Source organism: Camelina sativa, chromosome 14 (assembly GCF_000633955.1).
Source record: "Camelina sativa cultivar DH55 chromosome 14, Cs, whole genome shotgun sequence".
In the NCBI taxonomy this organism is placed as follows: Eukaryota; Viridiplantae; Streptophyta; class Magnoliopsida; order Brassicales; family Brassicaceae; genus Camelina; species Camelina sativa.
This window is the reverse complement of record NC_025698.1, coordinates 21,778,542-21,800,126: the sequence shown is the minus strand read 5'-3', so window position 1 is coordinate 21,800,126 and position 21,585 is coordinate 21,778,542. Positions and strand designations below refer to the sequence as shown.

General features: G+C 36.8%; 2 protein-coding genes and 1 long non-coding RNA gene across 3 annotated transcripts in view; 2 read left to right on the top strand and 1 right to left on the bottom strand.

The window, feature by feature from the left end:
- Window positions 1-449, top strand: part of LOC104742146 (transcriptional corepressor SEUSS-like) — a gene marked incomplete in the record, with an annotated part of 5,707 nt that extends 5,258 nt beyond the window's left edge. Inside the window, 1 exon segment of the mRNA XM_010463116.2 lies at window positions 1-449. Within this exon segment, the coding sequence (XP_010461418.1) occupies window positions 1-3 (3 nt within the window).
- LOC104742145 (ribosome maturation protein SBDS) lies at window positions 527-2,723 on the bottom strand. The gene is made up of 5 exons (XM_010463114.2): window positions 2,374-2,723; window positions 1,790-1,919; window positions 1,495-1,695; window positions 1,232-1,399; window positions 527-1,155 (listed from the first exon to the last, which is right to left on the bottom strand). The coding sequence occupies exons 1-5, from the start codon at window positions 2,505-2,507 to the stop codon at window positions 676-678; spliced, it is 1,113 nt and encodes a 370-aa protein (XP_010461416.1). The 5' UTR covers window positions 2,508-2,723; the 3' UTR covers window positions 527-675.
- LOC109128780 lies at window positions 9,060-11,564 on the top strand. The gene is made up of 2 exons (XR_002035095.1): window positions 9,060-10,991; window positions 11,201-11,564. It is a non-coding gene; the product is annotated as an uncharacterized LOC109128780 (long non-coding RNA).

Below are 21,585 nucleotides of genomic sequence, written 5' to 3'. Positions count from 1 at the left end.
TGAGATCTAAAGATGAAGATGAACAAGACTTTGATCGGGTAATGTTTTGCTTGTGCAGCATTACACAACTCAACTCAGGATAAGGATAGGCCATAAAGCCGTGATATTGTGCTTAAGAAAGGAAGAGTCATATCTTGTACCAACAACTGGTTTCTAGGTCACCCTCTTACAACCACCATACCATCTCTTGAGTTACTGTTTCTTTTTCTTTTTAAAGATCTTGGGGAGTTTTCTTATGCTTTATAGTTATAATGTACATCTTTCTATGGGTGTGTTCCTTAGGGCACATTATCAGGGAGGCAATGATCAAGCTCTGTCCTTCATTTATCTCTCTCCCATGTGTTAACCAAACTTTCCTAAATTATCTGACAAAAACGTTAAATACGCAATGCCTTTTTGAAACGAAAAAGTGCAATGCTTATGTATGATCGATCTATGATGTCTTTGTTTGGATGATTGTTAGTTATTCGTGCAATAATGGTTTTGTACGATATTTAATTGTCTGTGGTTGGTCAAAATTGTCCACTCAAGCACCGAAAATCCAAATTATCTCTTAAACACAAACGATTTTTACTCATAAGTTCGCACAAGTTTTGTGCATTCATCTACTCACATGTGACCACGAGATTCAACATTGACAAAAGTTAAAAAGAACAAAATGAGAATACTGTAGTTTCAGAAAGAGTAGTCTTTCAAATCTGCTCTAGAGTCGTCCATGTCAATTTCAGACAAGCATTCTTCAGCGGTAAGAGGAGGGAGTTTACGAGTCTTACGCTTCAGGTTGTGTTTGTGCCAATCACTCTTACAGTGCTCTCTGTATTGCTTAGCCTCCCCAACAAACGTGTTGCAAGTGCTGCACTTGGTCCCCTTCTTTTCTTCTCCTCCTTCTTGCTTTATGTTATCTGTAGTACTTATCTCTTGCTTCTGCATTTTCTTGCTAAGTTCAACGACGGGATCAGTCAAATCCTTAGTCTCAGCCTCAGCAGGTAACAACGGCTTGTGGGTTTGCAATGTCATATCATCATGCTCATCGTAATGATCCATGCTTGTGTCACCTTCTGCATGAACTGATACAGCAAGTATTTCTAGTTTTCCCTGTATGTTCCTGACATGGGAATCGCACTCTCGGAATAGGCCCGGTTCCATCTCGCAGACCTGCACAAGTACAATTAGACAGGATTAGAGAAAGAAAAAAAGAAGTCCAAAAAATGTTGATGATTTAGATCATTACAGTGGACATCTGTGTTCCAGATTCGTCTTTGGAGACAACACTAGCGTCCCATTCTTTTAGCTTCTCCAGAAGCGAGGGAAAGTTTTGAACAGGAACAGTGAGGCGCAGTCTCATTGGAGAACGCTTGATAGGGAAGTGCTTTTGCAGCTCACGGATGACATCAAGAGCCTGCATAGTTTAATAATCAAATTGAAGCCTCACATAAACATTTCATATGTATACCACAAGTCACTTTTGCCTCTACATTAACCTAAACCAATCACCTGCTTCTTGGAATTGCTATGAGGATCAACAGCAAAATGAATCTCATGCATCAGGCGCTCTACCATGGTGATTGTATAAGGCCGTTGTGTTTCAGGGTTGATGGTTTTCTGCAAAACAATGGTTGCAATATCCCGAAACTGGCTAGAGAACTGTGATTCTCTCTCTTTTCCAGCAACTTGAAGCTCACCTTTCTCCAAAATCTGAAACACAGAGAGTTGGAAATGCAACATATAAGAGACATCTTAAGGAGTCACAACTTCAAACACTAATAAAATCAAACAAGCCATGACATACATCAATGCATATTTTCGTATGATCATCTGATCCAAAGGCCTTCATCAAGTCTTTGGATTTGGCAAGAACTCCTTTAGAAACATTCGAATAAACAGTATGAGACTGAAGCACTTCATCTATGTCCTTCTCCCTGCATGAACATTTTCGCCCACATCTCAGTACGTTTACTAATAAAACAACGCAGAACAAAATCTTATCTAGAGGTGTGTTATTGATTCTCATTTCCCTTCAGATTAGGTTAAACATATGCCCAACCGTCACACCATATTCATCATACTATACCAATTCCATAACATTAGTTACAGAGCGAAACAACTAAAGTATGCTTAAGACCTTCAACATCAGAATCGAGTCCGCAAAATTCAGAAAAAAAAAAATCAACACAAAAGACCAATCAAACACAAGCAAACAAAGATTGATTGATGCGACTATACTCCTTCTCCTTCAAATTAGGTTAAGCACATGATCCGATTCAACACAATCGTCACACATCATACTACACACAAATCAGAATCGAATCAGCTAAAACTCAGCAAAATCAAACCGCAAGCAAGCGAAGATTCGGATATTATCGAATAGCTTACACGCCAGACCGCCATGAAAGGACCTTATTCTTGTAGCAAGCGATCTCGAATCTATTGCCTTGCTTTTTGAGACGAACCACTGCAACGTTCGTCAACCTCTTCTGCCCAACGGGCTGCACCAGCGTCTTCGACATTTTCTTTTCTCTCTGCTTTCTTCTCTCTCTCGCTCGTAACTTCGTCTTCTTTTTTTCCCTCTCGCCGCCACTACTTTGGGATATTTATTTGTCAAAATTGCAAAAAAATGGTAGGTCTTCGGTCTTCCTTAGGCTCCCAACGGAGAAAGCGGATCAAGCGAAGTGGATCAGACGAAATAAAAGCGGATCAAACGGATCTGGCGGAATAAGTGTGGATTAAACGGATTTAGCAGTTCAAAATGTATGTTTGAATGGTGAAAGTACATCAAATAATGCGGATCAAATATTTATATTATAAAAAATAAAAATTGTAAATAAAATATTTTACATAATATAATACATATTAAAACAAAAACTTGTATTTATATAACATGTTATTCATATTTATGCAAAATAAAATTATTAAAAAATATTTAATGTATACATATTCAATTTAAAATGCTACAAATATATTTATTGTCATAAATACTAAAACACTAAACATTAAAATATTTAAAATACAACACAATAAAAAAAAACTAATATCGAGTACTTTGATTTTTCCATAACATATATGCAATATTTTCTCTGATATTTACCATAAGATTGCCATCAGCTATCTCTGCAGATTTTGTATCCCCTATATCAAACTCAGAATTTGTGTTAGTAATCTCTGTCTCTCTCATTACTTATGCAAAATCGTCATCTGAAAAATTTGAAATTCTGATAAAATTATGTAGTCTCATTGTAGCCGTTACCACTCTTTTTTGTACATGAATATTATATCTAGGAAACTCACAGACAATCCTCCATTTCTTCTTCCAAACTCCAAATGTCCTCTCAATAACAGAGCATAAAAATGTGTGACATCAATTAAATAGTTCTTGTTTATTCATAGGAAGAGGACCATTTTCGAACTGTGACATATGATACTGAACAATCCTGTTTCGTGAAGATCTATATGGAACAAGAAAACCTTGTTTATTTGGATAGCCAGAATCAACAACATAATATTTTTTTATTAGAGGCAAAGGAAATTCAGAATCACTATCTTGTGCCATTGCGAGAACTGTTGTATTGTGACAAGATCCAGGTGCTCCATTCCAGACATATGTAAACAACATATTCAAATCACATATTGTCATGATGTTAAATGATGTTGTACCATGTCAATTCCAATACATTCCTTGTAATTCAGGCTTCACCTGAACACATACATGAACCCATCCATTGATCCAACAAATCCACTAAAATATGGCCAATATCTTCGATCTATCTGCAGTCGTTCGGAAATTCGGAAGAGTTCTTGTCTTGTTGGAGTCTTGATATAATCACAAGCAAGTAACTTAGTTGCTGTTAGAACCTCAAAAAACTTTCTCTTCACTGTCTCTTGATTTCGTCCAAATCGCAATCCAACATCTCTTTGAACTTCATTTTGACCACATGTCTGTAAATACATTGCCACACTCTCTTCAATGCTTGCATTCATTGTTGATCTTAAACCATAACTTGTTTGTAGCTTATCACACAATGTTCTGAAAGTACTAAGTGACATTCGTAGTAATTGTAAACAAGCAGCATCATCTTCTTGCAGACGATGCCAAATATTTACCCACCCTAAACCACCGTCTGTTTGGACTGGTCCTCTTTGAAAATATCGATTGTAGTAACTGAGTGCTGGTTGAATTATTAACTCTTCAAATTACTCATTTTCCAAATTCCATAACTCAATTCTTTCTTCATAACTTAGAAATTGGACTCCTCGTGATCGCAACTGGCATATACGAAACACCTAAAATTTGAAAGATAAGAGATTAAAAAAATTAGAACAGTAATAAATAAAATGACATTAAATAAAAATTCTTTCTTGGCGTGTGTTATATAGATACTTCGTTGTGTTGTGTGTTGTACTGGATATGTATTGATATGTGTGTTAATAATACAGTCTATTGAAATGTGTGACAAATACAATAAGTTTAATAATAAAAAAAATAAAAGAAGCGGACGAAATTACCAGCGTTTATACTAGGCCTGCGACTTCGGTTTATTCGGATATTTCGGTTCGGTTATGTCAGTTTTTCGGTTATTTTAGAAATTGAAAACTGTTCTGAATTAAACCGACTAAGATTTCGGTTCGGTTCGATTCGGTGATGGTTATTTCGGTTTTTGCCATTTGGTTATTTCGGTTTATTAGTTTTGGGCTAAAGATGTTTTTGATCGTTGGGCTTGCAAAAAAATGGCCCATTAACACACAAAAAAAAATAAAAAAATCTGAGATTTGTCTTGAGAGAAGGAAAACCCTACGACCACGACTAGAGCTGTGGAGGCAACAGCGGCGAGATCTCGAAGCCGAAGATTGTGGTATCGAAGTCAAAGAATAAGGACGAGGAAAAGAAGAAGATGATGATGATGATGAATCGAGATAAAGAAGAAGGTGATGATGATGATGATGAATCGTGAAAAGGAAGAAGATGATGTATCGAGAAGAAGAATAGGCAACACAAAAGAAAAGATGATGAAGATGATAATATATGGAAGAAGTATCATAACTGAGGAAGATGATGATGAATCGAAGAAGAAGAGGACGACGATAATGAATCGAAGATAATAAAGATGGTGAATTTGAAGAAGAAGAAATGAAGAAAAATCAAAGAATGAAAAGAGGCAACGACGACTACCTTTAAGGTTTTCTTTTTTCGGTTAACCGTTCGGTTCAAGCGAACCGAACCGAAAATCTCGGTTAACCGAGCCTAATTAAAATCTTTCCGATCGGTATACTTAATTAATAGAAACCGAACCGATTTGCCCAAATCTCGGTTCGGTTCGGTTCGGACAAATCGGTTCGGTTCAAATTCGTAGGCCTAGTTTATACTGTAGATGGCAGACCACTACAATTCCTTCATAATTTTAGTCTGCATGCAGTCCATCTTCTTCTTTTTGTATTTTAAACAAAAAACTTCTAAATTTAATTGTACTTGTGAATGGTAACATTAAAGTGGACGAACTCATCTAACAGATCATCTGCCTTTTATACGCTTTCCACTCAGGGCCTTAACCTTCAATATTTATTTGGGCGTTGAATGGTAACGGCGGTCCCAGTGGATAAATCCGTCAATAGATTAGTCCGTCTTAAAAATGGTGTGGACAACAAATCGCTACGGCTTAATTCTATTTGTATGCAAAAATAGTTTGTAATTAGTCTGCAGCGGTTTTGTCTTTTTTTTTGGACCGCACCACTGTGGTCTGCGAAAAATGGCAGAAGTAAAGAAAAATTATGGTTGCCATATGACACCCATGAAATTATAAATTTCAGATTAGTTTTTATAAAAATAATTAATAGCATATGTTTAAGCAAAACCTTTGACACCCCTATGAAATTTTGTTGACACCCCTCAAATAAATAGTACCATATGGTAATTGGGCTTTTTGACAAACTGTTGGGCTTAGCCTTTAACAAAATCTTAATCTATTGTATATTTGTATGGCTAAACATAATTATAAGTTGATTAAAAAAACTTAATTTATCCAAAATTTGGACTCTTCCTCTTCCATCGTCAGCTTTGCGTACTCTTCCTCTTCCAATTTCCATCATCATTTTGTTTAAACAGATTGAAAACTATGAATTGTAAGTTATTTCTATTGTAGTTTAAGAAACTTTTTTTGTTTAGTTTAAGTAATTAAAATACTATACACGATTTTGGATTTGTGAAAATAGAAGGGATTGCTTAATAGTTTTTCTCTTACTTGGATAATCTATGTGGGAATGGAATCATGGATTATCATTTATTATTGTTAGTTTGTAACGTAGTTGGAACATAACAAATTTTTATTTCATTACTTGTATGTTAGATTTTTCTACAAATAATTACGCAAACATGTATTGATAATTCGTTATTTTGTGTATTTTTTTGTACGCAATACAATTGATAGATTTTTGAAAATAAATTCTCCACCACCCACCATTGATTCAGAGGACTTGCCATGGGATCCAGCTAAAAGAAAAAGCATTCTAAGTTATCATCCTAATCAAAGAGAGGAGGTACGACGCATATACTTGATAAAAGGACCTTATCAACCTCGTGATCATAGTTTTAAACAAATTATTGTAGGAGGTATACTACGGCATTTTAATCCACAATGGTATGATCAATATGGATGTGATTGGTTAGAGTATAGTGTGGAAAAAGAAAAAGTTTGTTTGCTTGTGTTGTTATTTATTCAGAGATCAAGCTGAGAAACAAGGTGGGAGTGATGCTTTTGTTTCAATTGGTTATTATGGGTGGAATAAAACCTTTGGGTTTACTAAGCATAAAGGTGATCATACTAGTTTTCACAGCATTGCCAAAAATAAATGTGATGCCTTGATGAGACAAGGTTAGTCTATCAAATATGCTTTACAGAAGCAAACTTATGTTATGAAATATGAGTATCGATTGCAGCTGAGTGATTCAATTGATGTTTCTAGACATTTGTTACATCAAGGGTTACCTTTTCGTGGTCATGATGAGTTAGAAGATTTCAACAAATAAAGGTAATTTTTTGGAGCTTCTCAAATACACTACTGGTCAGAATGAGATTGTGAGAAAAGTTGTGTTGAAGAATGCTCCTAAATATAATCAGATGACATCACCTCCGGTTCAAAAAGATATTGTGCACTGCTTTGCAGAAGAAGTAACTAAATCTGTTATCGAAAAAATTGGTAATTATGTCTTTGGCTTATTGGTAGATGAATCAGCTGATGTTTCAGACAAAGAGCAGATGGCCATGTTTTTCGCTTTGTTGATAAGTATGGAATAGTAAAAGAAAGATTTGTTGGCATTAGTCATGTGAAGGAGACAACTTCTTTATCTCTGAATATTGATATTGATTCTTTGTTTGCCAAACATGGATTGAGTTTAAAAAAGGTGAAAGGTCAAAGTTACGATGGAGCTAGCAACATGAAAGGAGAATTCAATGGATTGAGTTCATTGATTTTGAAAGAAAGTAGTTCGGCGTATTATGCTCATTGCTTTACCCATCAATTGCAGTTAGTTGTCGTGGCGGTAGCAAAAAAAATATTTTGAAGTTGGAGACTTCTTTGATATGGTTTCTCTCTTGTTTAATGTGGTTGGGGCTTCTTGCAAGAGAAAAGACATGCTACGGGAATGCTATCGCAAAAAAATTGAAGAAAGGATTATAAATGGTGAAATTAAGACTGGAACTAGGTTAAATCATGAGCTTTCACTTCAACGGCCTACAAATACTCGTTGGGATTCACATTATAGGACTTTACTGCGACTTGTTGATTTGTTTTCTTGTATTATTGAGGTTCTTGAATATATGCAGGATGAAGGTGTAGACACAACCAAAAGGAGACAAGCATATGGCCTGCTCAAATGCTTTCACACCATTGATTTTCCTTTCTATCTCCAGTTAACATTGCATATTTTTTTGTTCTCTGATAGCTTATCCAAGGCATTATAGAGAAGAGATCAAGATATCTTGAATGTTATTTCATTGGTGGCATCTACTAAGCGACAACTGCAGAAGCTTATAGATGATGGATGGGATGATTTTCTTACTAAAGTATGTTCTTTTCGTGAGAAAAACAATACTGAAGTGCTTAATATGGACGAAGAGTTTGTTGATTCAAGAAGGCCAAGGAAAAAGACCAACATAAGCAACTTGCATTACTATAAGGTAGATTGTTTCTACACTGTCTTAGATATGCAACTTCAAGAGTTCAATGATCGATTTGACGAGGTAAATTCAGAACTACTTGTTTGTATTGCATCCTTAAGTCCAGTGGATTCTTTTCGTCAATTTAATAAATCAATGTTGGTGAGAATGGCTGAGCTTTATCCAGATGAATTTAGTTATGTGGAGCGTGTATCTCTTGATCATCAACTTGACATCTATCTTGATAATGCGAAAAGAGATGAAAGGTTTTCTAATCTCAAAAGTCTTGGTGATCTAACTCGTGTGATGGTAGAGAAAAAGAAAGATGTTTCTACCTTGATTCTACCTGTTGCTACCGCAATCGTTGAAAGATGTTTTTCTGCAATGAACATTGTAAAGACAACATCACGTAATCGTATTTGTAATACATTTTTTTAGTGATTGTCTAGTTTGCTTTATTGAGAAATAGGTAATTGACACTGTGACAAAAAAAAACAGTCATTAAATGTTTCCAAAGTATGAGTGAGCGTAGGATTCATCTTTAGAATGAACTTTTGTAATAACATTTTTTTAATATAATCTATATTTTTATGAGAAAAATATTATGAGTTATTACACCCATGAATAACTTTACTGGCTCTGCCACAGACTGCGGATAATGTTTGGTGAATGGTAAATAAAAAGCGGTTTAATCCGCAGATATATTTGTCCGCCTCAACCGCTGCACCATTCACACCTTTATATAAAGGAAAATTTTCTTTAAATTAATAATGCTGATAAAAATTAATAATTGATATAAACTAATATTTTTATATACATAATAAATTAATAATTATTATCTATGTACAAATATATATATATATATTGGAATTTATTTGAGTTTCATAAAAAAAAATAGCCAAAACACGAAGATCAAAGACAAATACGTAGAAGGAAAATAATATATTTATTAGTCTGTTAGCATATAAGTCTTACCTACTAAAGGTGGTCTCTCTGTCGATCTTGTGGAGGGTTGGTTTCAGGGATGGATCGGAAGTCCATCTCTGGGTTTGGTTGGGTTCCGACATTTATTGCAAGGATCTGATTTCCAAAGGAGATTTGTGGATTTCATGGCGTTGGATTTCACGAATCGATCGGATTTAGAGCTTGATGGGATTAGGTTTGGGCGGATCCGTTTCTGGACAATACAGATTCCGTTTGCGATCTCCTTTATTTCTCTGGATTTGAGTTTTTACCGGATTGAGATTTCAGTCATACAAATCATGGTGAGGATCACTCAGTGCTTTAATTATGGAAGTTTGAAGGTTAATTCTTTGAGGTCTATGGAAAAGAGAATCTTTGGAGCTTTGATGATAAGATCTGTTTTGGTATTGTCTGCAATTCGCATATCTTCTATTTCGTGTAGTGGTGATAGGGTCGTCGAAGGGGTATTTATTCTTTGGTCTGGATTCTTATCAGGGACCCGTTACATATTTCTTTGTTCTTGGCTTGTCTTTGGTCGATGCGGTCTGTTCATTGTTCGGTGCTTCTTTCACAGACGTGTCGTGAAGGGTTTTCCTCTGTTGAGAGTTATGGCACAACTAGCGCTTAGTAAGAGAAAAGGTTCTATGGTTCGTACGAACACAGTGAAGATATCAAATTCTGTTTTGGCTCAGAGAATCCAGCAGTTCTCTATGACCCTCATTGGTAGGCTAATGAATCCGGCTAGTCAGAGGATGGAGTCCTTGGTGGCTAATATCCCTAAGATTTGGAAGCTAGAGGATAAAGTAGTGGAAGCGGATTTGGAGCAAGGCATTTTTCAGTTCAATTTTGAAGAGGAAGGTGATATTTAGTCAGTTTTACAGAATGGTTCGTACCATTTTGATGGATGGATGGTTTCTTTGGTGTGATGGGAAATGATCATTTCATCTTCATATCCTTCTGCGATTAATTTCTGGGTTAAGGTGGCTGGTATTCCCATGCATTTGTGGGAGGTGGCGACGTTAGAAGCAATCTGTAAAAAGCTTTGTAAAATTCAAGAGTTAGATGAGGAATCTGGTAGTCTCTGTGTTACGGTCAATGGTTTTAATCCTCTGATCTTTAAGATGGTGGTACCCTTAGATACTGGTGATGAAGTAGTGGTTTCTCTTGATTATGAGAGATTGGTGGGCTTCTGCGATCATTGTTCGCGGCTGACTCATGAGTCCAGAGTAAAGCATAATTGTTAGTAATCATGGTATGGAAGATCAGTCGAATAAGAGGAATGAGCAAAGGCAACAATCTTTGGTTAAGCAAGAATTGAATGACAATGTTGGGGGGTGGGTAAAGCCAAGGAAGCATGCTAAGAGAGCTTTGGACTTTCAGAATTTGGATGTTGGTGATCGTGGCCATTTCTCGCAGAAATGGACTTTCAGAAACGTGCGGGTGAGGCTACTTCTAGTGAGGGTGGTGCTCGTAGAGGTGTTCACTTTGTGAGTGAGGATCCCTCGGGTCAGGTTTCCACTTTTCATCTCAACAGGAAGGGTGCTGGGCCAGTTTGGCCTAAGCCTTTGTATCAGGTCAAACAGAACCTTATTGTGATGAATTCACAGGTGGGCATTGGTGATAGTTCGTTGGTTTCAGGGAATGGTTATTCTCAAGCGGATAAGGAAATGGAGGATTATCAATATAAGGGGGATGATATGGCTGCTATGGCTGTGGATTTTGTGGAAGAAACAGATGATCTGCTATAGGACGGTGAGTTTGATGATAATGTTAATGGTGGTGCTAAGGTTGTCCATGGGGATGATGCTCTTCCAGATCAGGGGACTGGTCTCTTGGCTTGTCAGGGGACCGATCCTCAGGGTGAGGCAGATGGTAATCAGCAAGGTATTTCTTCACCCTGTGTTCCGGTTGAGCTTGTTTTGGGTGTAGTTAATAGTGTTATGTCTGCTGTTACCCTAGGGGGACAGTGTGTTCATAGGCGGAGAATTAATAGTACTCATGTTAAAAAGGTGCTAGTGGCTCTAGGATAGCAGCTTTGGCTTTGACTTCTTCACAGAAACGTTTATTAGCTAAGGCTTTATCTAAACCTACAGGTAAAGGGAACAGACAGAAGGTGCTGGGGAAACAAGGAAACAAACAGATGGCTGTTTCATCGGATGGTGGTCGTCAAGGCAAGAAAGGGATGGTGGCGCTCCCGAAACCACCGGCGAAAACGTGAAAATCCTGAGTTGGAACTGTCAGGGCATAAGCTGACCTGACAAAAGATTATTTGGGAGATTTGTAAAATAAGCATCATCCAAATATCTTATTTTTTTCGGAAACAAAAAAATGTTTTACTTATTTACAACAATTTCAGAATAAGTATGGTTATAATAATTTGTATATTGTTGAACCCCGCGCGTGTAGTGGCGGTTTAGCTTTATTTTTTATGGATGAAATAAAACTTTCAATTCTATATGATAGTGACCATATTATTGATACACAAGCGTTTTTTGGACAACAATTGGTCTTTTTGGCTTTTGTTTATTTTGATCATGTTCCCCCAACATCGGGAGAAGGTATGGGATAAGCTAATGGATATTGGATCTTTTTGCGTTGACCCTTGGATTATGATTGGTGATTTTATCGAACTTGTTGAGAATCATGAGGAAAAAGTGGTGCTCTACGACCAGTCTCTTCCTTTGTGTCCTTTATATCTATGATTCGACATTGTGGTATGCTCGAATTCCCTTATTATGGTGAGTAGTTATCCTGAAGGGGTAACCGATGTAACAATCAGGTGGTTTGGTGTCGGTTGGATCTTGCTTTAGGTAATGAGTATTGGCACGGTATTTTCCCTAACTCGAAAGTAGATTATTTGGAGATGGTTAGTTCTAAACATTGTCCAATTTTAACAACTTGCCTGAAAACAGCTACGCGTCAGAATAGGATGGTTGGCTAAGGATGGTTTATCAGGGGTGGCGAGTCAGGATGGATCGCACAAAAAAATTTCGGATACCGGTTTTTGTGTATAAGATCAAGAATTGTAGGAATTCAGTTTCTTGGTGGCGAAAGAATAATATATATTCCGGTCCCTCACTTATTTCCTCCTTAAAGGTGGCCTTGTAGAAGGCAAAGATGGATGACTCGATTTCTCAGGAAGAAATCCGGGGTATCGAGAAAAAACTAAAATAGGCATATTGGGATGAGGAATTGTATTGGCAACAAAAAAAGTAGGAAATTTTGGTTACGGGTTGGAGACAAAAATACAAAAAATTCCATGCTTTTACTAAGCAGCGACGAGTGAGGAATAGGATTGTTGGTTTATTTGGTCCCGATAATTTCTGGGATGAATCGTTCTCGGGGATGGAGAATATTGCCTCAAAATACTTTGAGGATCTTTTTATGAAATCAGATGTAAGTGGCATCTCAGAGATAATTCAGGAGATTTCCCCACTCATTACAGATAATATAAACATAATTCTAACTATGGAAATCACAGAGTTGGAAGTTCAAAAAGCTTTGTTTGCTATGCATCCTGAGAAATCCTCAGGTCCTGATGGTATGACAGTTTTGTCTTTTCAACAGTTTTGGTCTTCATTAAAAGGGGACTTGGTGGCTTTGGTTAAAGAGTTTTTTCGAATGGGTTGTTTCGATCCACGCCTAAATGAGATGAATATTTGTCTTATACCTAAAATTGACCAATCGCAACGCATGGTGGAATTTCAGTCGATCAGTCTTTGTAATGTGAGTTATAAGATTATTTCAAAAGTTTTGCGCTTTTGGCTTAAGCGGTTTTTGTCGTCTCTGGTTTCAGAAACTCAGTCGGCTTTGTTTCCAGACGCTTGATTACCGACAATATTTTTGTTGCTCAGGAAATATTTCATGGGCTGAATACTAATCGGCGCTGTAATTCAGAGTTTTTGGCATTCAAAACGGATATGAGTAAAGCGTATGATTGGTTTGAATGGGATTTTCTGGAAGCGGTTATGATTAAGTTAGGATTTGATAGGAAATGGATTTCTTGGATTATGTGGTGTGTATCTTCGGTGTCGTATCAAGTTCTTCTGAATGGTCAGGCTTGGGGTTATATTTTATCGCAGAGGGGTTTACGTGAGGGAGACCCTCTCTCCCCGTACCTGTTTATACTTTGTACCGAGGTTTTGACAGCAAATATCAAAAAGGCGGAACGGGAGAAGAAACTTACGGGTATCAAGATTGCTCGGGACTGCCCTATGATCTTGCATTTGTTGGGAAAGCTTCGGGACAAGAGGTAAATTTGGAGAAATCTTCCATCATGTTTGGTAAGAAATTTCCGTATGATATACGAACTCACTTAATATCAGTTATTAGTATATCTAAAGAAGGCGGTATGGGTTCTTATTTGGGTATTCCTGAAAGTCTTCAGGGATCGCGAACTAAAGTTTTTAGTTATGTTAATGATCGCCTGGACGAGCGAGTAAATGGCTGGTCGAAAAAGTATTTATCGAAAGGGGGTAAGGAAATTATGATCATATCAATTGTGTTAGCTCTCCCGACCTATGTTATGTCATGTTATAAACTGCCGCAGGAGCTAACGTCCAAACTTACGAGTGCCATATCAAAATTCTGGTGGAAGTTTAATGATAATGCACGAGGTATGCATTGGGTAGCTTGGGATAAAATGTATAAGGACAAATGTGAAGGGGGTTTGGGTTTTGGTGCTCTGGAGCAATTTAATGACGTGATGCTGGCTAAGCAGTTTTGGCGGTTAATTCATTATCTGACATCCTTAATGGATTGGGTGATGCGTGGTCGATATTTTAGGAATAAACATCCTCTATTGGCCAAAAAACCACATTCTCCTTTTTTTTGTTTGGAGTAGTATTTTTTCGACCAAAGAACTAGTGGAACAAGGGGCAAAGTAGGCGGTAGGTTCTGGATGTAATATTTTGGTATGGTGTGATCCCTGGATACCGAACCATCAACCAAGACCAGCTAATGGTAGGAGGAGATTGCTACATCCTAATTTGATGGTTAATCAATTAATTAATCCAATTACGAGGGATTGTCATATGCCTATTATTGAGGAGTTTATGGACCCGGAGGATATTCCGCTTATTCGGAGTATGGCGGTCAGTAAATCTTTTAAATCGGATAGTTTGATTTGGCATTATACTAAATCCGGAAAGTATTCGGTTAAATCGGGATATCGGCTAGCACGAGAATTACTCAGGAAAGTTGAATATGGGCTGTCGTGTAAGGCCCTCCGGGTTGGAAACTTCAAGTCCCTCCGAAGGTTCAACATTTTTTCTGGCCTATTGCGTCTGGTACTCTTCCTGTGATGGACCGGATTGCTCATCAGGGTGTCCAATGTGATGTTATGTGTAAACGGTGTGGTTCTGCGATGGAGACTATAAATCATGCTCTTTTTGAGTGTATCCGTTCGCGTAAGGTATGGGATTTGTCTCCGATTTCCTATGGATCAGTGTATTCGAAATTAGATTTTATTTTTTGGTGGGCATCATCCCAATTCGGGACTTCAGATAGATGTTATCGGCTACCATGGATTTTATGGTCAATTTGGAAGGACATAAATAAAAAAGTTTTTCAGGGAATAGAGGCAGAGCCAATTGATATTATAAATCAGGCGGCTAATGATAAATTACTGTGGGAGGAGGCCAAGTCCTTCTCGGCGAGTTACTTGGATCCTCCGGTAACCTTGGAGGTTCGGGATCCTTACCCCCGTTGTCAGATTGATGGTTCCTGAAAAGGTTCAGATCCTTTTGTAGGTTTGGGGTGGTGGTATAGTAATAGTGAAGATAGGACGCTACTCTTGGGAGCATGGAGCCTTAGACGCAGCCCTGCACCCCTTCATTCGGAGTTACAAGCCTAGATCTGGGCTATGGAGTCCCTCTTAGCGGTTGGTGTTGACTGTCAAAATTTTGAGTCGGATTGCTCAGAGTTAGTTGCAATAGTGCAGTCTCCAGACGATTGACCCGCCTTCTCGAATTTGTTGGAAGATTTAACTCCCTCAGACGATCCTTTCCTTCCTTCACTCTTATCCAGATCCCGCGAATGTCAAATGCGAGAGCAGATTGTCTTGCTCGTTTTTCAAAATCTTTAGTTTCTGAAATTTTTTTGTAAACTTTTTCCCTTCGGTTTGGGCAACCAACCTTGGAGTCATCTTTTAATTTAATGTTTGATTAAAAAAAAAATCATAAAATTAGATGTTAAAAAATGATATGTATATATATATTTTTTTAAATAGTATTATATATATTTTTTAATCTAATACTGGTATTTAATCTGAAATTATGAATTTTATATTTTCTTTTTTCAATTTTTTTATATATTAAAGATCTAACTAAAAATCTGAATTTTAACGAATCAGATAATTGCAGAGAAACATTGATCAAAAATATCAAAATTTAAGTATAGTTCCGTGTCCACTCTTACACTAGTTAGAATATTGAGAGGAAGAAGAAAAAAGCAGAGTAAGAGACCTTTTGTCTCTTCTCTTTTGAGAAGACAAATAACGAAATCTGAAAATTTTATTTTCCTGAAACTTGTTACATGACATCAAGACAAAACTGATTTATATAGAAAACAAACAGACCCTACATCATAAAGAGTTGTATCTCTTTGTACTTATGACTCTTGGATGAAACGTCACAAACCAAAACATCACTGACTTGAACGTTGCGACTCTGAAACTCAATTATCGACCAACACTCCCCCTTAATTGAGTTTCCAGCTAACTCCAATCTTGCTTCAACGTTCTTCCAACCTTGTTGTGCTTACTGAACTCCTCTGTTTCCAGTTAATTAATGACGTCTCCTCTCCCTCTGGTTAGAGCTGACTCTTTTTCTTTCAAACAGGCTGTTGGTCCGTGTAAATTTCTTTCTCAAACACATCACCCGTTTTCCTTTTTCCTTCTTCAGTTCGACGTGAAGTATTTTTGAAGTTATGTGATATTATCAGAGAAAAAAATTTCTTTAAGAGATACCCGACAGACTTCTCTTGAAGAAATAGTGGCTACATTTTTGCTCACCATTGGTCAAAGCTCAAGATATATAAGTATACAATGGGCACATGATTTTAGATGCATTAAATATGATTGCACCAAGTTGGATGGCCAAACCTAGACTCACAGTTTCTGCAAAAATAAGAGAAAGCACACACTATTATCCTTATTTCAAGGTATGTTTACTACAAATTTTATTTCAAATTATGTTTCAACACAATTGAGGTAATTATAAAATATTAGAACCAGCTTTGCTTGGATACGTATTGCTTCCCAGGAACGTTTGGGTTGATGTGAATGTTGTTTTTCTTTGTCCTTACTTGATTATTAAATATGGTTGTTTTACACTCGACAGTTGTGACTATGTGAGTAATCTTTGCTAGCTAGTATCTCATTATTTCTTCATTGGTCAAATTAGTTGTGAATTATTTAGTTGGCTTCGTGGAAGCCAAAAACGTGCAAACAAAGTAACATATTGGAAAAGTCTATTAGAAAAATCAGAGAACCTCTATCAAAGACGAAATTAAGACAAAATTAAATACGAAGACTCATTAGCTGCTTTACAGTTATTATATCTTTCGCATATAACTGATAAAACAGAAAAATGAACGTAGGGGTAAAAAATATACTAAACATAGATGTGAACTCTCGTTATCATGATTTTTACAGGATTGCATTGGGGCTATCGACAACACACACATTCATGCAACGGTGCCTGCTGATGATGCACCAAGCTATCGTAATCAGAAACATTAAAAAATGTTCTTGTTACATGTAACTTTGATCTATAATTTTACAACACAGGATTCAAAAATATTTAGTGATGCTTTAATGAGAAGTAAGAGCAAACTACCTATTTCCGAAGGTATATCCATATGCATTACACAGATCATTGTTACTTCCCTTTTGTTAATATAACTATTAATATTTATATATGAATTACAGGAAAATATTATCTAGTTGATTGTGGATTTGCAGATCGACACAATTTTTTAGTGCCATTAAGAGGTACAAGGTATCATGATCTACTATACTTCAGAGGTCAAGGTTGTGATTCTGGTAATCAAAATGTGTTATTTAACTTGCGTCATGCATCTTTGAGAAATGTGATCGAGAGAATTTTTGATATCTTCAAATCTAGTTTTCTGATTTGAAATGAGCACCGCTTTTTCCTTTTAAGGTACAACGAGAACTCGTATTAGTTTGTGATGGATTACATAACTCACTCCGTAGAGAATGTCGGTCCGATGAGTTTCCTCCCGATTAATATAGTGATGAAGAAACCAATATCGGTCACCAAGAAAGCAGTTATGAGGAAAATAGAGATACAGGAATCCTCCAATCTCAGCAAATAGATTATGCTAATAATTGGAGACACAATAGCGGCTAATATGTGAGAAAGAGATTATGCTAATAATTGCATTACTAAGAAGAGCTCTCCCAGAGGTAGTCCTCTCCCAAGAAATGTATGATCTTTTTATTGCGCCATGTGCTGCAAAAGTGAAAAAGTTGAAGGCGTTCCTAGCCTAAGAATTGTAAGTGGTTTTTGGGAATTCAAATGTGACAAGCATTTATTATTGTTTATCAAATAGGATTTATAACTGATTGTTAAATTGTGGAAATCAGGGCAAAAGTTTTGAGCACTGGAAATGCCAATTTTTATTTGCGCCTGATGCCCCTAAACAATTAAGGCCACCTTGTGATAAAGAGTACGACTGGTTGTGTGATACGGTAAGCTTGGACGTTTTCTCTGATAAATTATCTGATCTAAACATAGTGGACTATTCACTGCAACATTAATTATTTGTTGCAGCACATATCCGCATGTATGCATATGTTCCGTAGAAAGGATGAAAAATACATCTCCTTTTGTAATAGATCAGATTGCTTTTCTTAACCCGTGATTTGCTAACCATTAGGCAAAAGAATACCCTTTTTTGATTCCGATAAGAAATGACAGTTTGGAGATGGTTATTTTGATACGTACTTGGAGAGATTACCAATATATGGTATGACACACACGAAATGGGTTGACGATGTAGACATCTTGTACATCCCACACAACATCAATAACAATCAATAGGTTGCCCTCGAAGCTGAATTAGTTAAGCGCAAGATTAAAGTATACGGTAGCATAAACGACAGTAGTACCGACGAGGTTCTCCACAAGCATTGTAAGCCGTTCACCAGAATGATTCCTCACTTGATGCAGGCTATTTCCCAACGATACAAGAAAGATAAAATCAGGGCATCATCAAACATTATTTACAGGATGAAAACAACCCCGAGAATATTCAAGTTGGTGATTGTGTTGTGTATGCGTTGAAGTACATTGAGTGTTTAGACCTGAGACTAAACTTTGAAGGCCTCTCTGATGCGGCCATGCCTGTCATTAGGAAGAAAATTGCGACAAAAGTGTTTGATGAGATTCCAGACAACAACTGCTTTCTAAAAATGTTAGATAACTCCTTGACACGCTGTGACTTTAGCGAGGTTGAGTTCATCTTGGAATCAAAAAGCTTAAGAAGTTAGATTACATATATATTTCAATAGCCGAACCAGTATGAAGTTTAGATTCCAAGATTGCTTGGACGCCGGTGGAAATTGAAAAAGGGGATTAGGTCATAATTTTGGTTAGGCATAACAAATGTGGATGTCATTCTTCAATTTTTTGACATCCCCACTTGTAATGTTTTCTAATTGGCCACTAATATAGCCGAGTGTGGTTTGTACACTCTTTAGGTATAGTGTTTTGTATATTGCAGGGTTCAGATTATGATATGTTCTTTGGTTGGTTATTCACTGGTGTTATTGGTCATGTAATCCGTGTTAGGATGTACCTTTGAACGCGGTTGTATAATTTTTTGGCATCCACCTTTTTAAGTTGTTTATTTTGAGTTTACTATGAAAAAATTGAGTTTTTTTTGTCAAACTTACAAATTTACATTTTGGTTGGTCCATGTTGGGTGTTTAACCCTTGAACGCGATTGAGTTTTTTGTAATCTGTGTTGGGTGTTTAACCTTTCTAAAGATTAATTTTGGGAAAACTAAAATAGTACCCAAGTGAATGACCTATAAAAGGTATTCAAGTTCTTCACTTATAAATAAAGTAATGGGATACAGATCTCACAGCAACACCAAACTTTCAGAGCAAGATCTAAGCTTATTGAGATTCACATATAAAACTTCCTGGATGTCACGGGATGAAGTTTTCATCATAACCATCATAGCTGGAAGATGGATTATGAATAATAAAGTGGGGTGGGAATTCAAACTGGATGTTGGTCGTGGTGGTAATACAGTCCAGTAACATCAGTTTGGCTTCTCCATGACTTATTTTGTCGCAAATCAGTTTACTTCAGAAATTGACGAGTCCTCTTATCCACTGCCTATAACGATTGGAGCTGGGTAACAATGGTTTCCGTCAACATCGTAAGATAAACAAGGCCATAAGTGTATATGTAACTTGTTTGGGAAAAATTAGTATTCTTGTTGATATTGGTGCTTACGGGGAAGGAGGTGCATACGGAGAAGTCAATACTGCACAATGTGTAGTACCTCACCGTATGTAACACCCGTGAACAGAATTTTGGAAATTCGGTAACACTTTGTCTGGTCGGGTCAAACCGGTTCGATTTTAATTATCTGTATTATGTGGTTGGTTTAGGGCTTCTCTTTCGCGGATGTAAAGTGAAGACATCAACCAGTGTTGTGACGGTAACTACGGTGGTTGATGTAATAGAGTACAGATAAGTAACGAGCCAATTATGGACGGTAATTATTCTGATGAGGAAAACTATGATTACGAATTCTGGAGCGAGTATGTTCGGGCAGACATATGTAGGGAAGATATTTTGTAGTCATTTGATAGTTTCATGTTCATAGTACAAGATTAAATTTCATTACCTTTATCTACCGCTTGTATTTTGTCATTGGTATATGGTTCAAACACTTTGTGTATGTTGTACCCTTACGTAAATCAAAAACAATTACCATTTATTTTTTTGTACCCTGAAAGTTTTTCGAACACACAAGGGCTTATATATCATTTTCTTCTGTGTTGTCATTTGTGTACAGTTACATTACCATTTTCTTATGTTCTACCCTCATCCACCCCTTGTGTTTTGTCATTGGTGTACGGTTTAAACACTTTGCGTACGTTGTACCCTTATATAAACAGAAGACAAGTACCATTCCGATTTTTGTACCCTGAAAGTTTTTCGTACACACAAGGGCTTATATATCGTTTTCTTTTGTGTTGTCATTAGTGTACGGTTTCATTTTCAATTTCTTTTGTACCCTCATCCACTCCTTGTGTTTTGTCATTGGTGTATGGTTCAAACACTTTGTGTATGTTGTACCCTTATGTAAACCAAAACAATTTACCATTCCTTTTTTTGTATCCTGATAGTTTTTCGCATACAGAAGTTCTTATATATCGTTTTCTTGTTTGTTTACTTTGGTATACGATTACATTTCCATTTTTTTATGTTGTAACCTTACGTTTTACGTTTACCAAAATGTAATACCATGTCGCTTCTGCAATGTTGCATTTTTGTGTGCTACAATTAAAGTAAATAACATAACATCATCGATCACACTTACCAACTACTATTTTATAACCAGATTGATCAATCGCAATTAATATTATGACAAACAAACTGGTACTACAAACATTTATAGTGGCTCTTAAATCGTGAAATAAACACAGAATAAACCTTGAAATGAGCGCCACTTGAGCCGTAGGCAAAACAACGTACCAAGTTAAGTTTGTGGTTGTTACCCAGAGGAGAACAAGAAGGGTTAGAACTTCGAATGAGAGGGGCATTTCATCTAGAAATTCTTGAATTGGAACCAGTAATAGGCACAAAGAGTTGGTAAGCCTTTAGCAAGAGATAAATCCTGAAACACACGCCAAACAAAAACAGTTGTTCTTGTCAACACATAGTTAATAGAAGCTATAAATGTCTTGCCAAAGGTTCTTCAACACTACATGACCATCAATTGCTGGTATCATCAATGCCTAAATCTCTCGGTGTACTTAGTATGGTGCTTTGCAGTTTTCCAACAGGAAGTGGCCAATCTTTTAACAGCAAAGCAAGAGGCGCATAAAGCTTAGGTCAGAGAGTTGAATAATCGCTGAGTTGATTGGAATGAGAAGATCGACGCTGCAAAGGCTAGAGCAAAAGCCACAGCGGAAATATGTGAGTGTCGGTCGATGCAAGTGAATGTTGCATCAGTCGATGCAAGCTTGTGTCGGTCGATGCGTACCCAGTGATATGTATATATTTTACCTTGTTTAACCATAGTTTATTCACATCTTTTACATGTTTTATTAGCTTGTTTTGTTACTTACATGTAGTTTAAGGTCAGTTTGTGCATTAGAGTAGGATTTGCATTGCATTTGCATTGTTTCTTGTTTAAACAAGTGATTTGGACTCAAGGAGCATGGAAATGGAGCTTAAGAGGAGTGGAGTGCAACCAGTGAAGCAG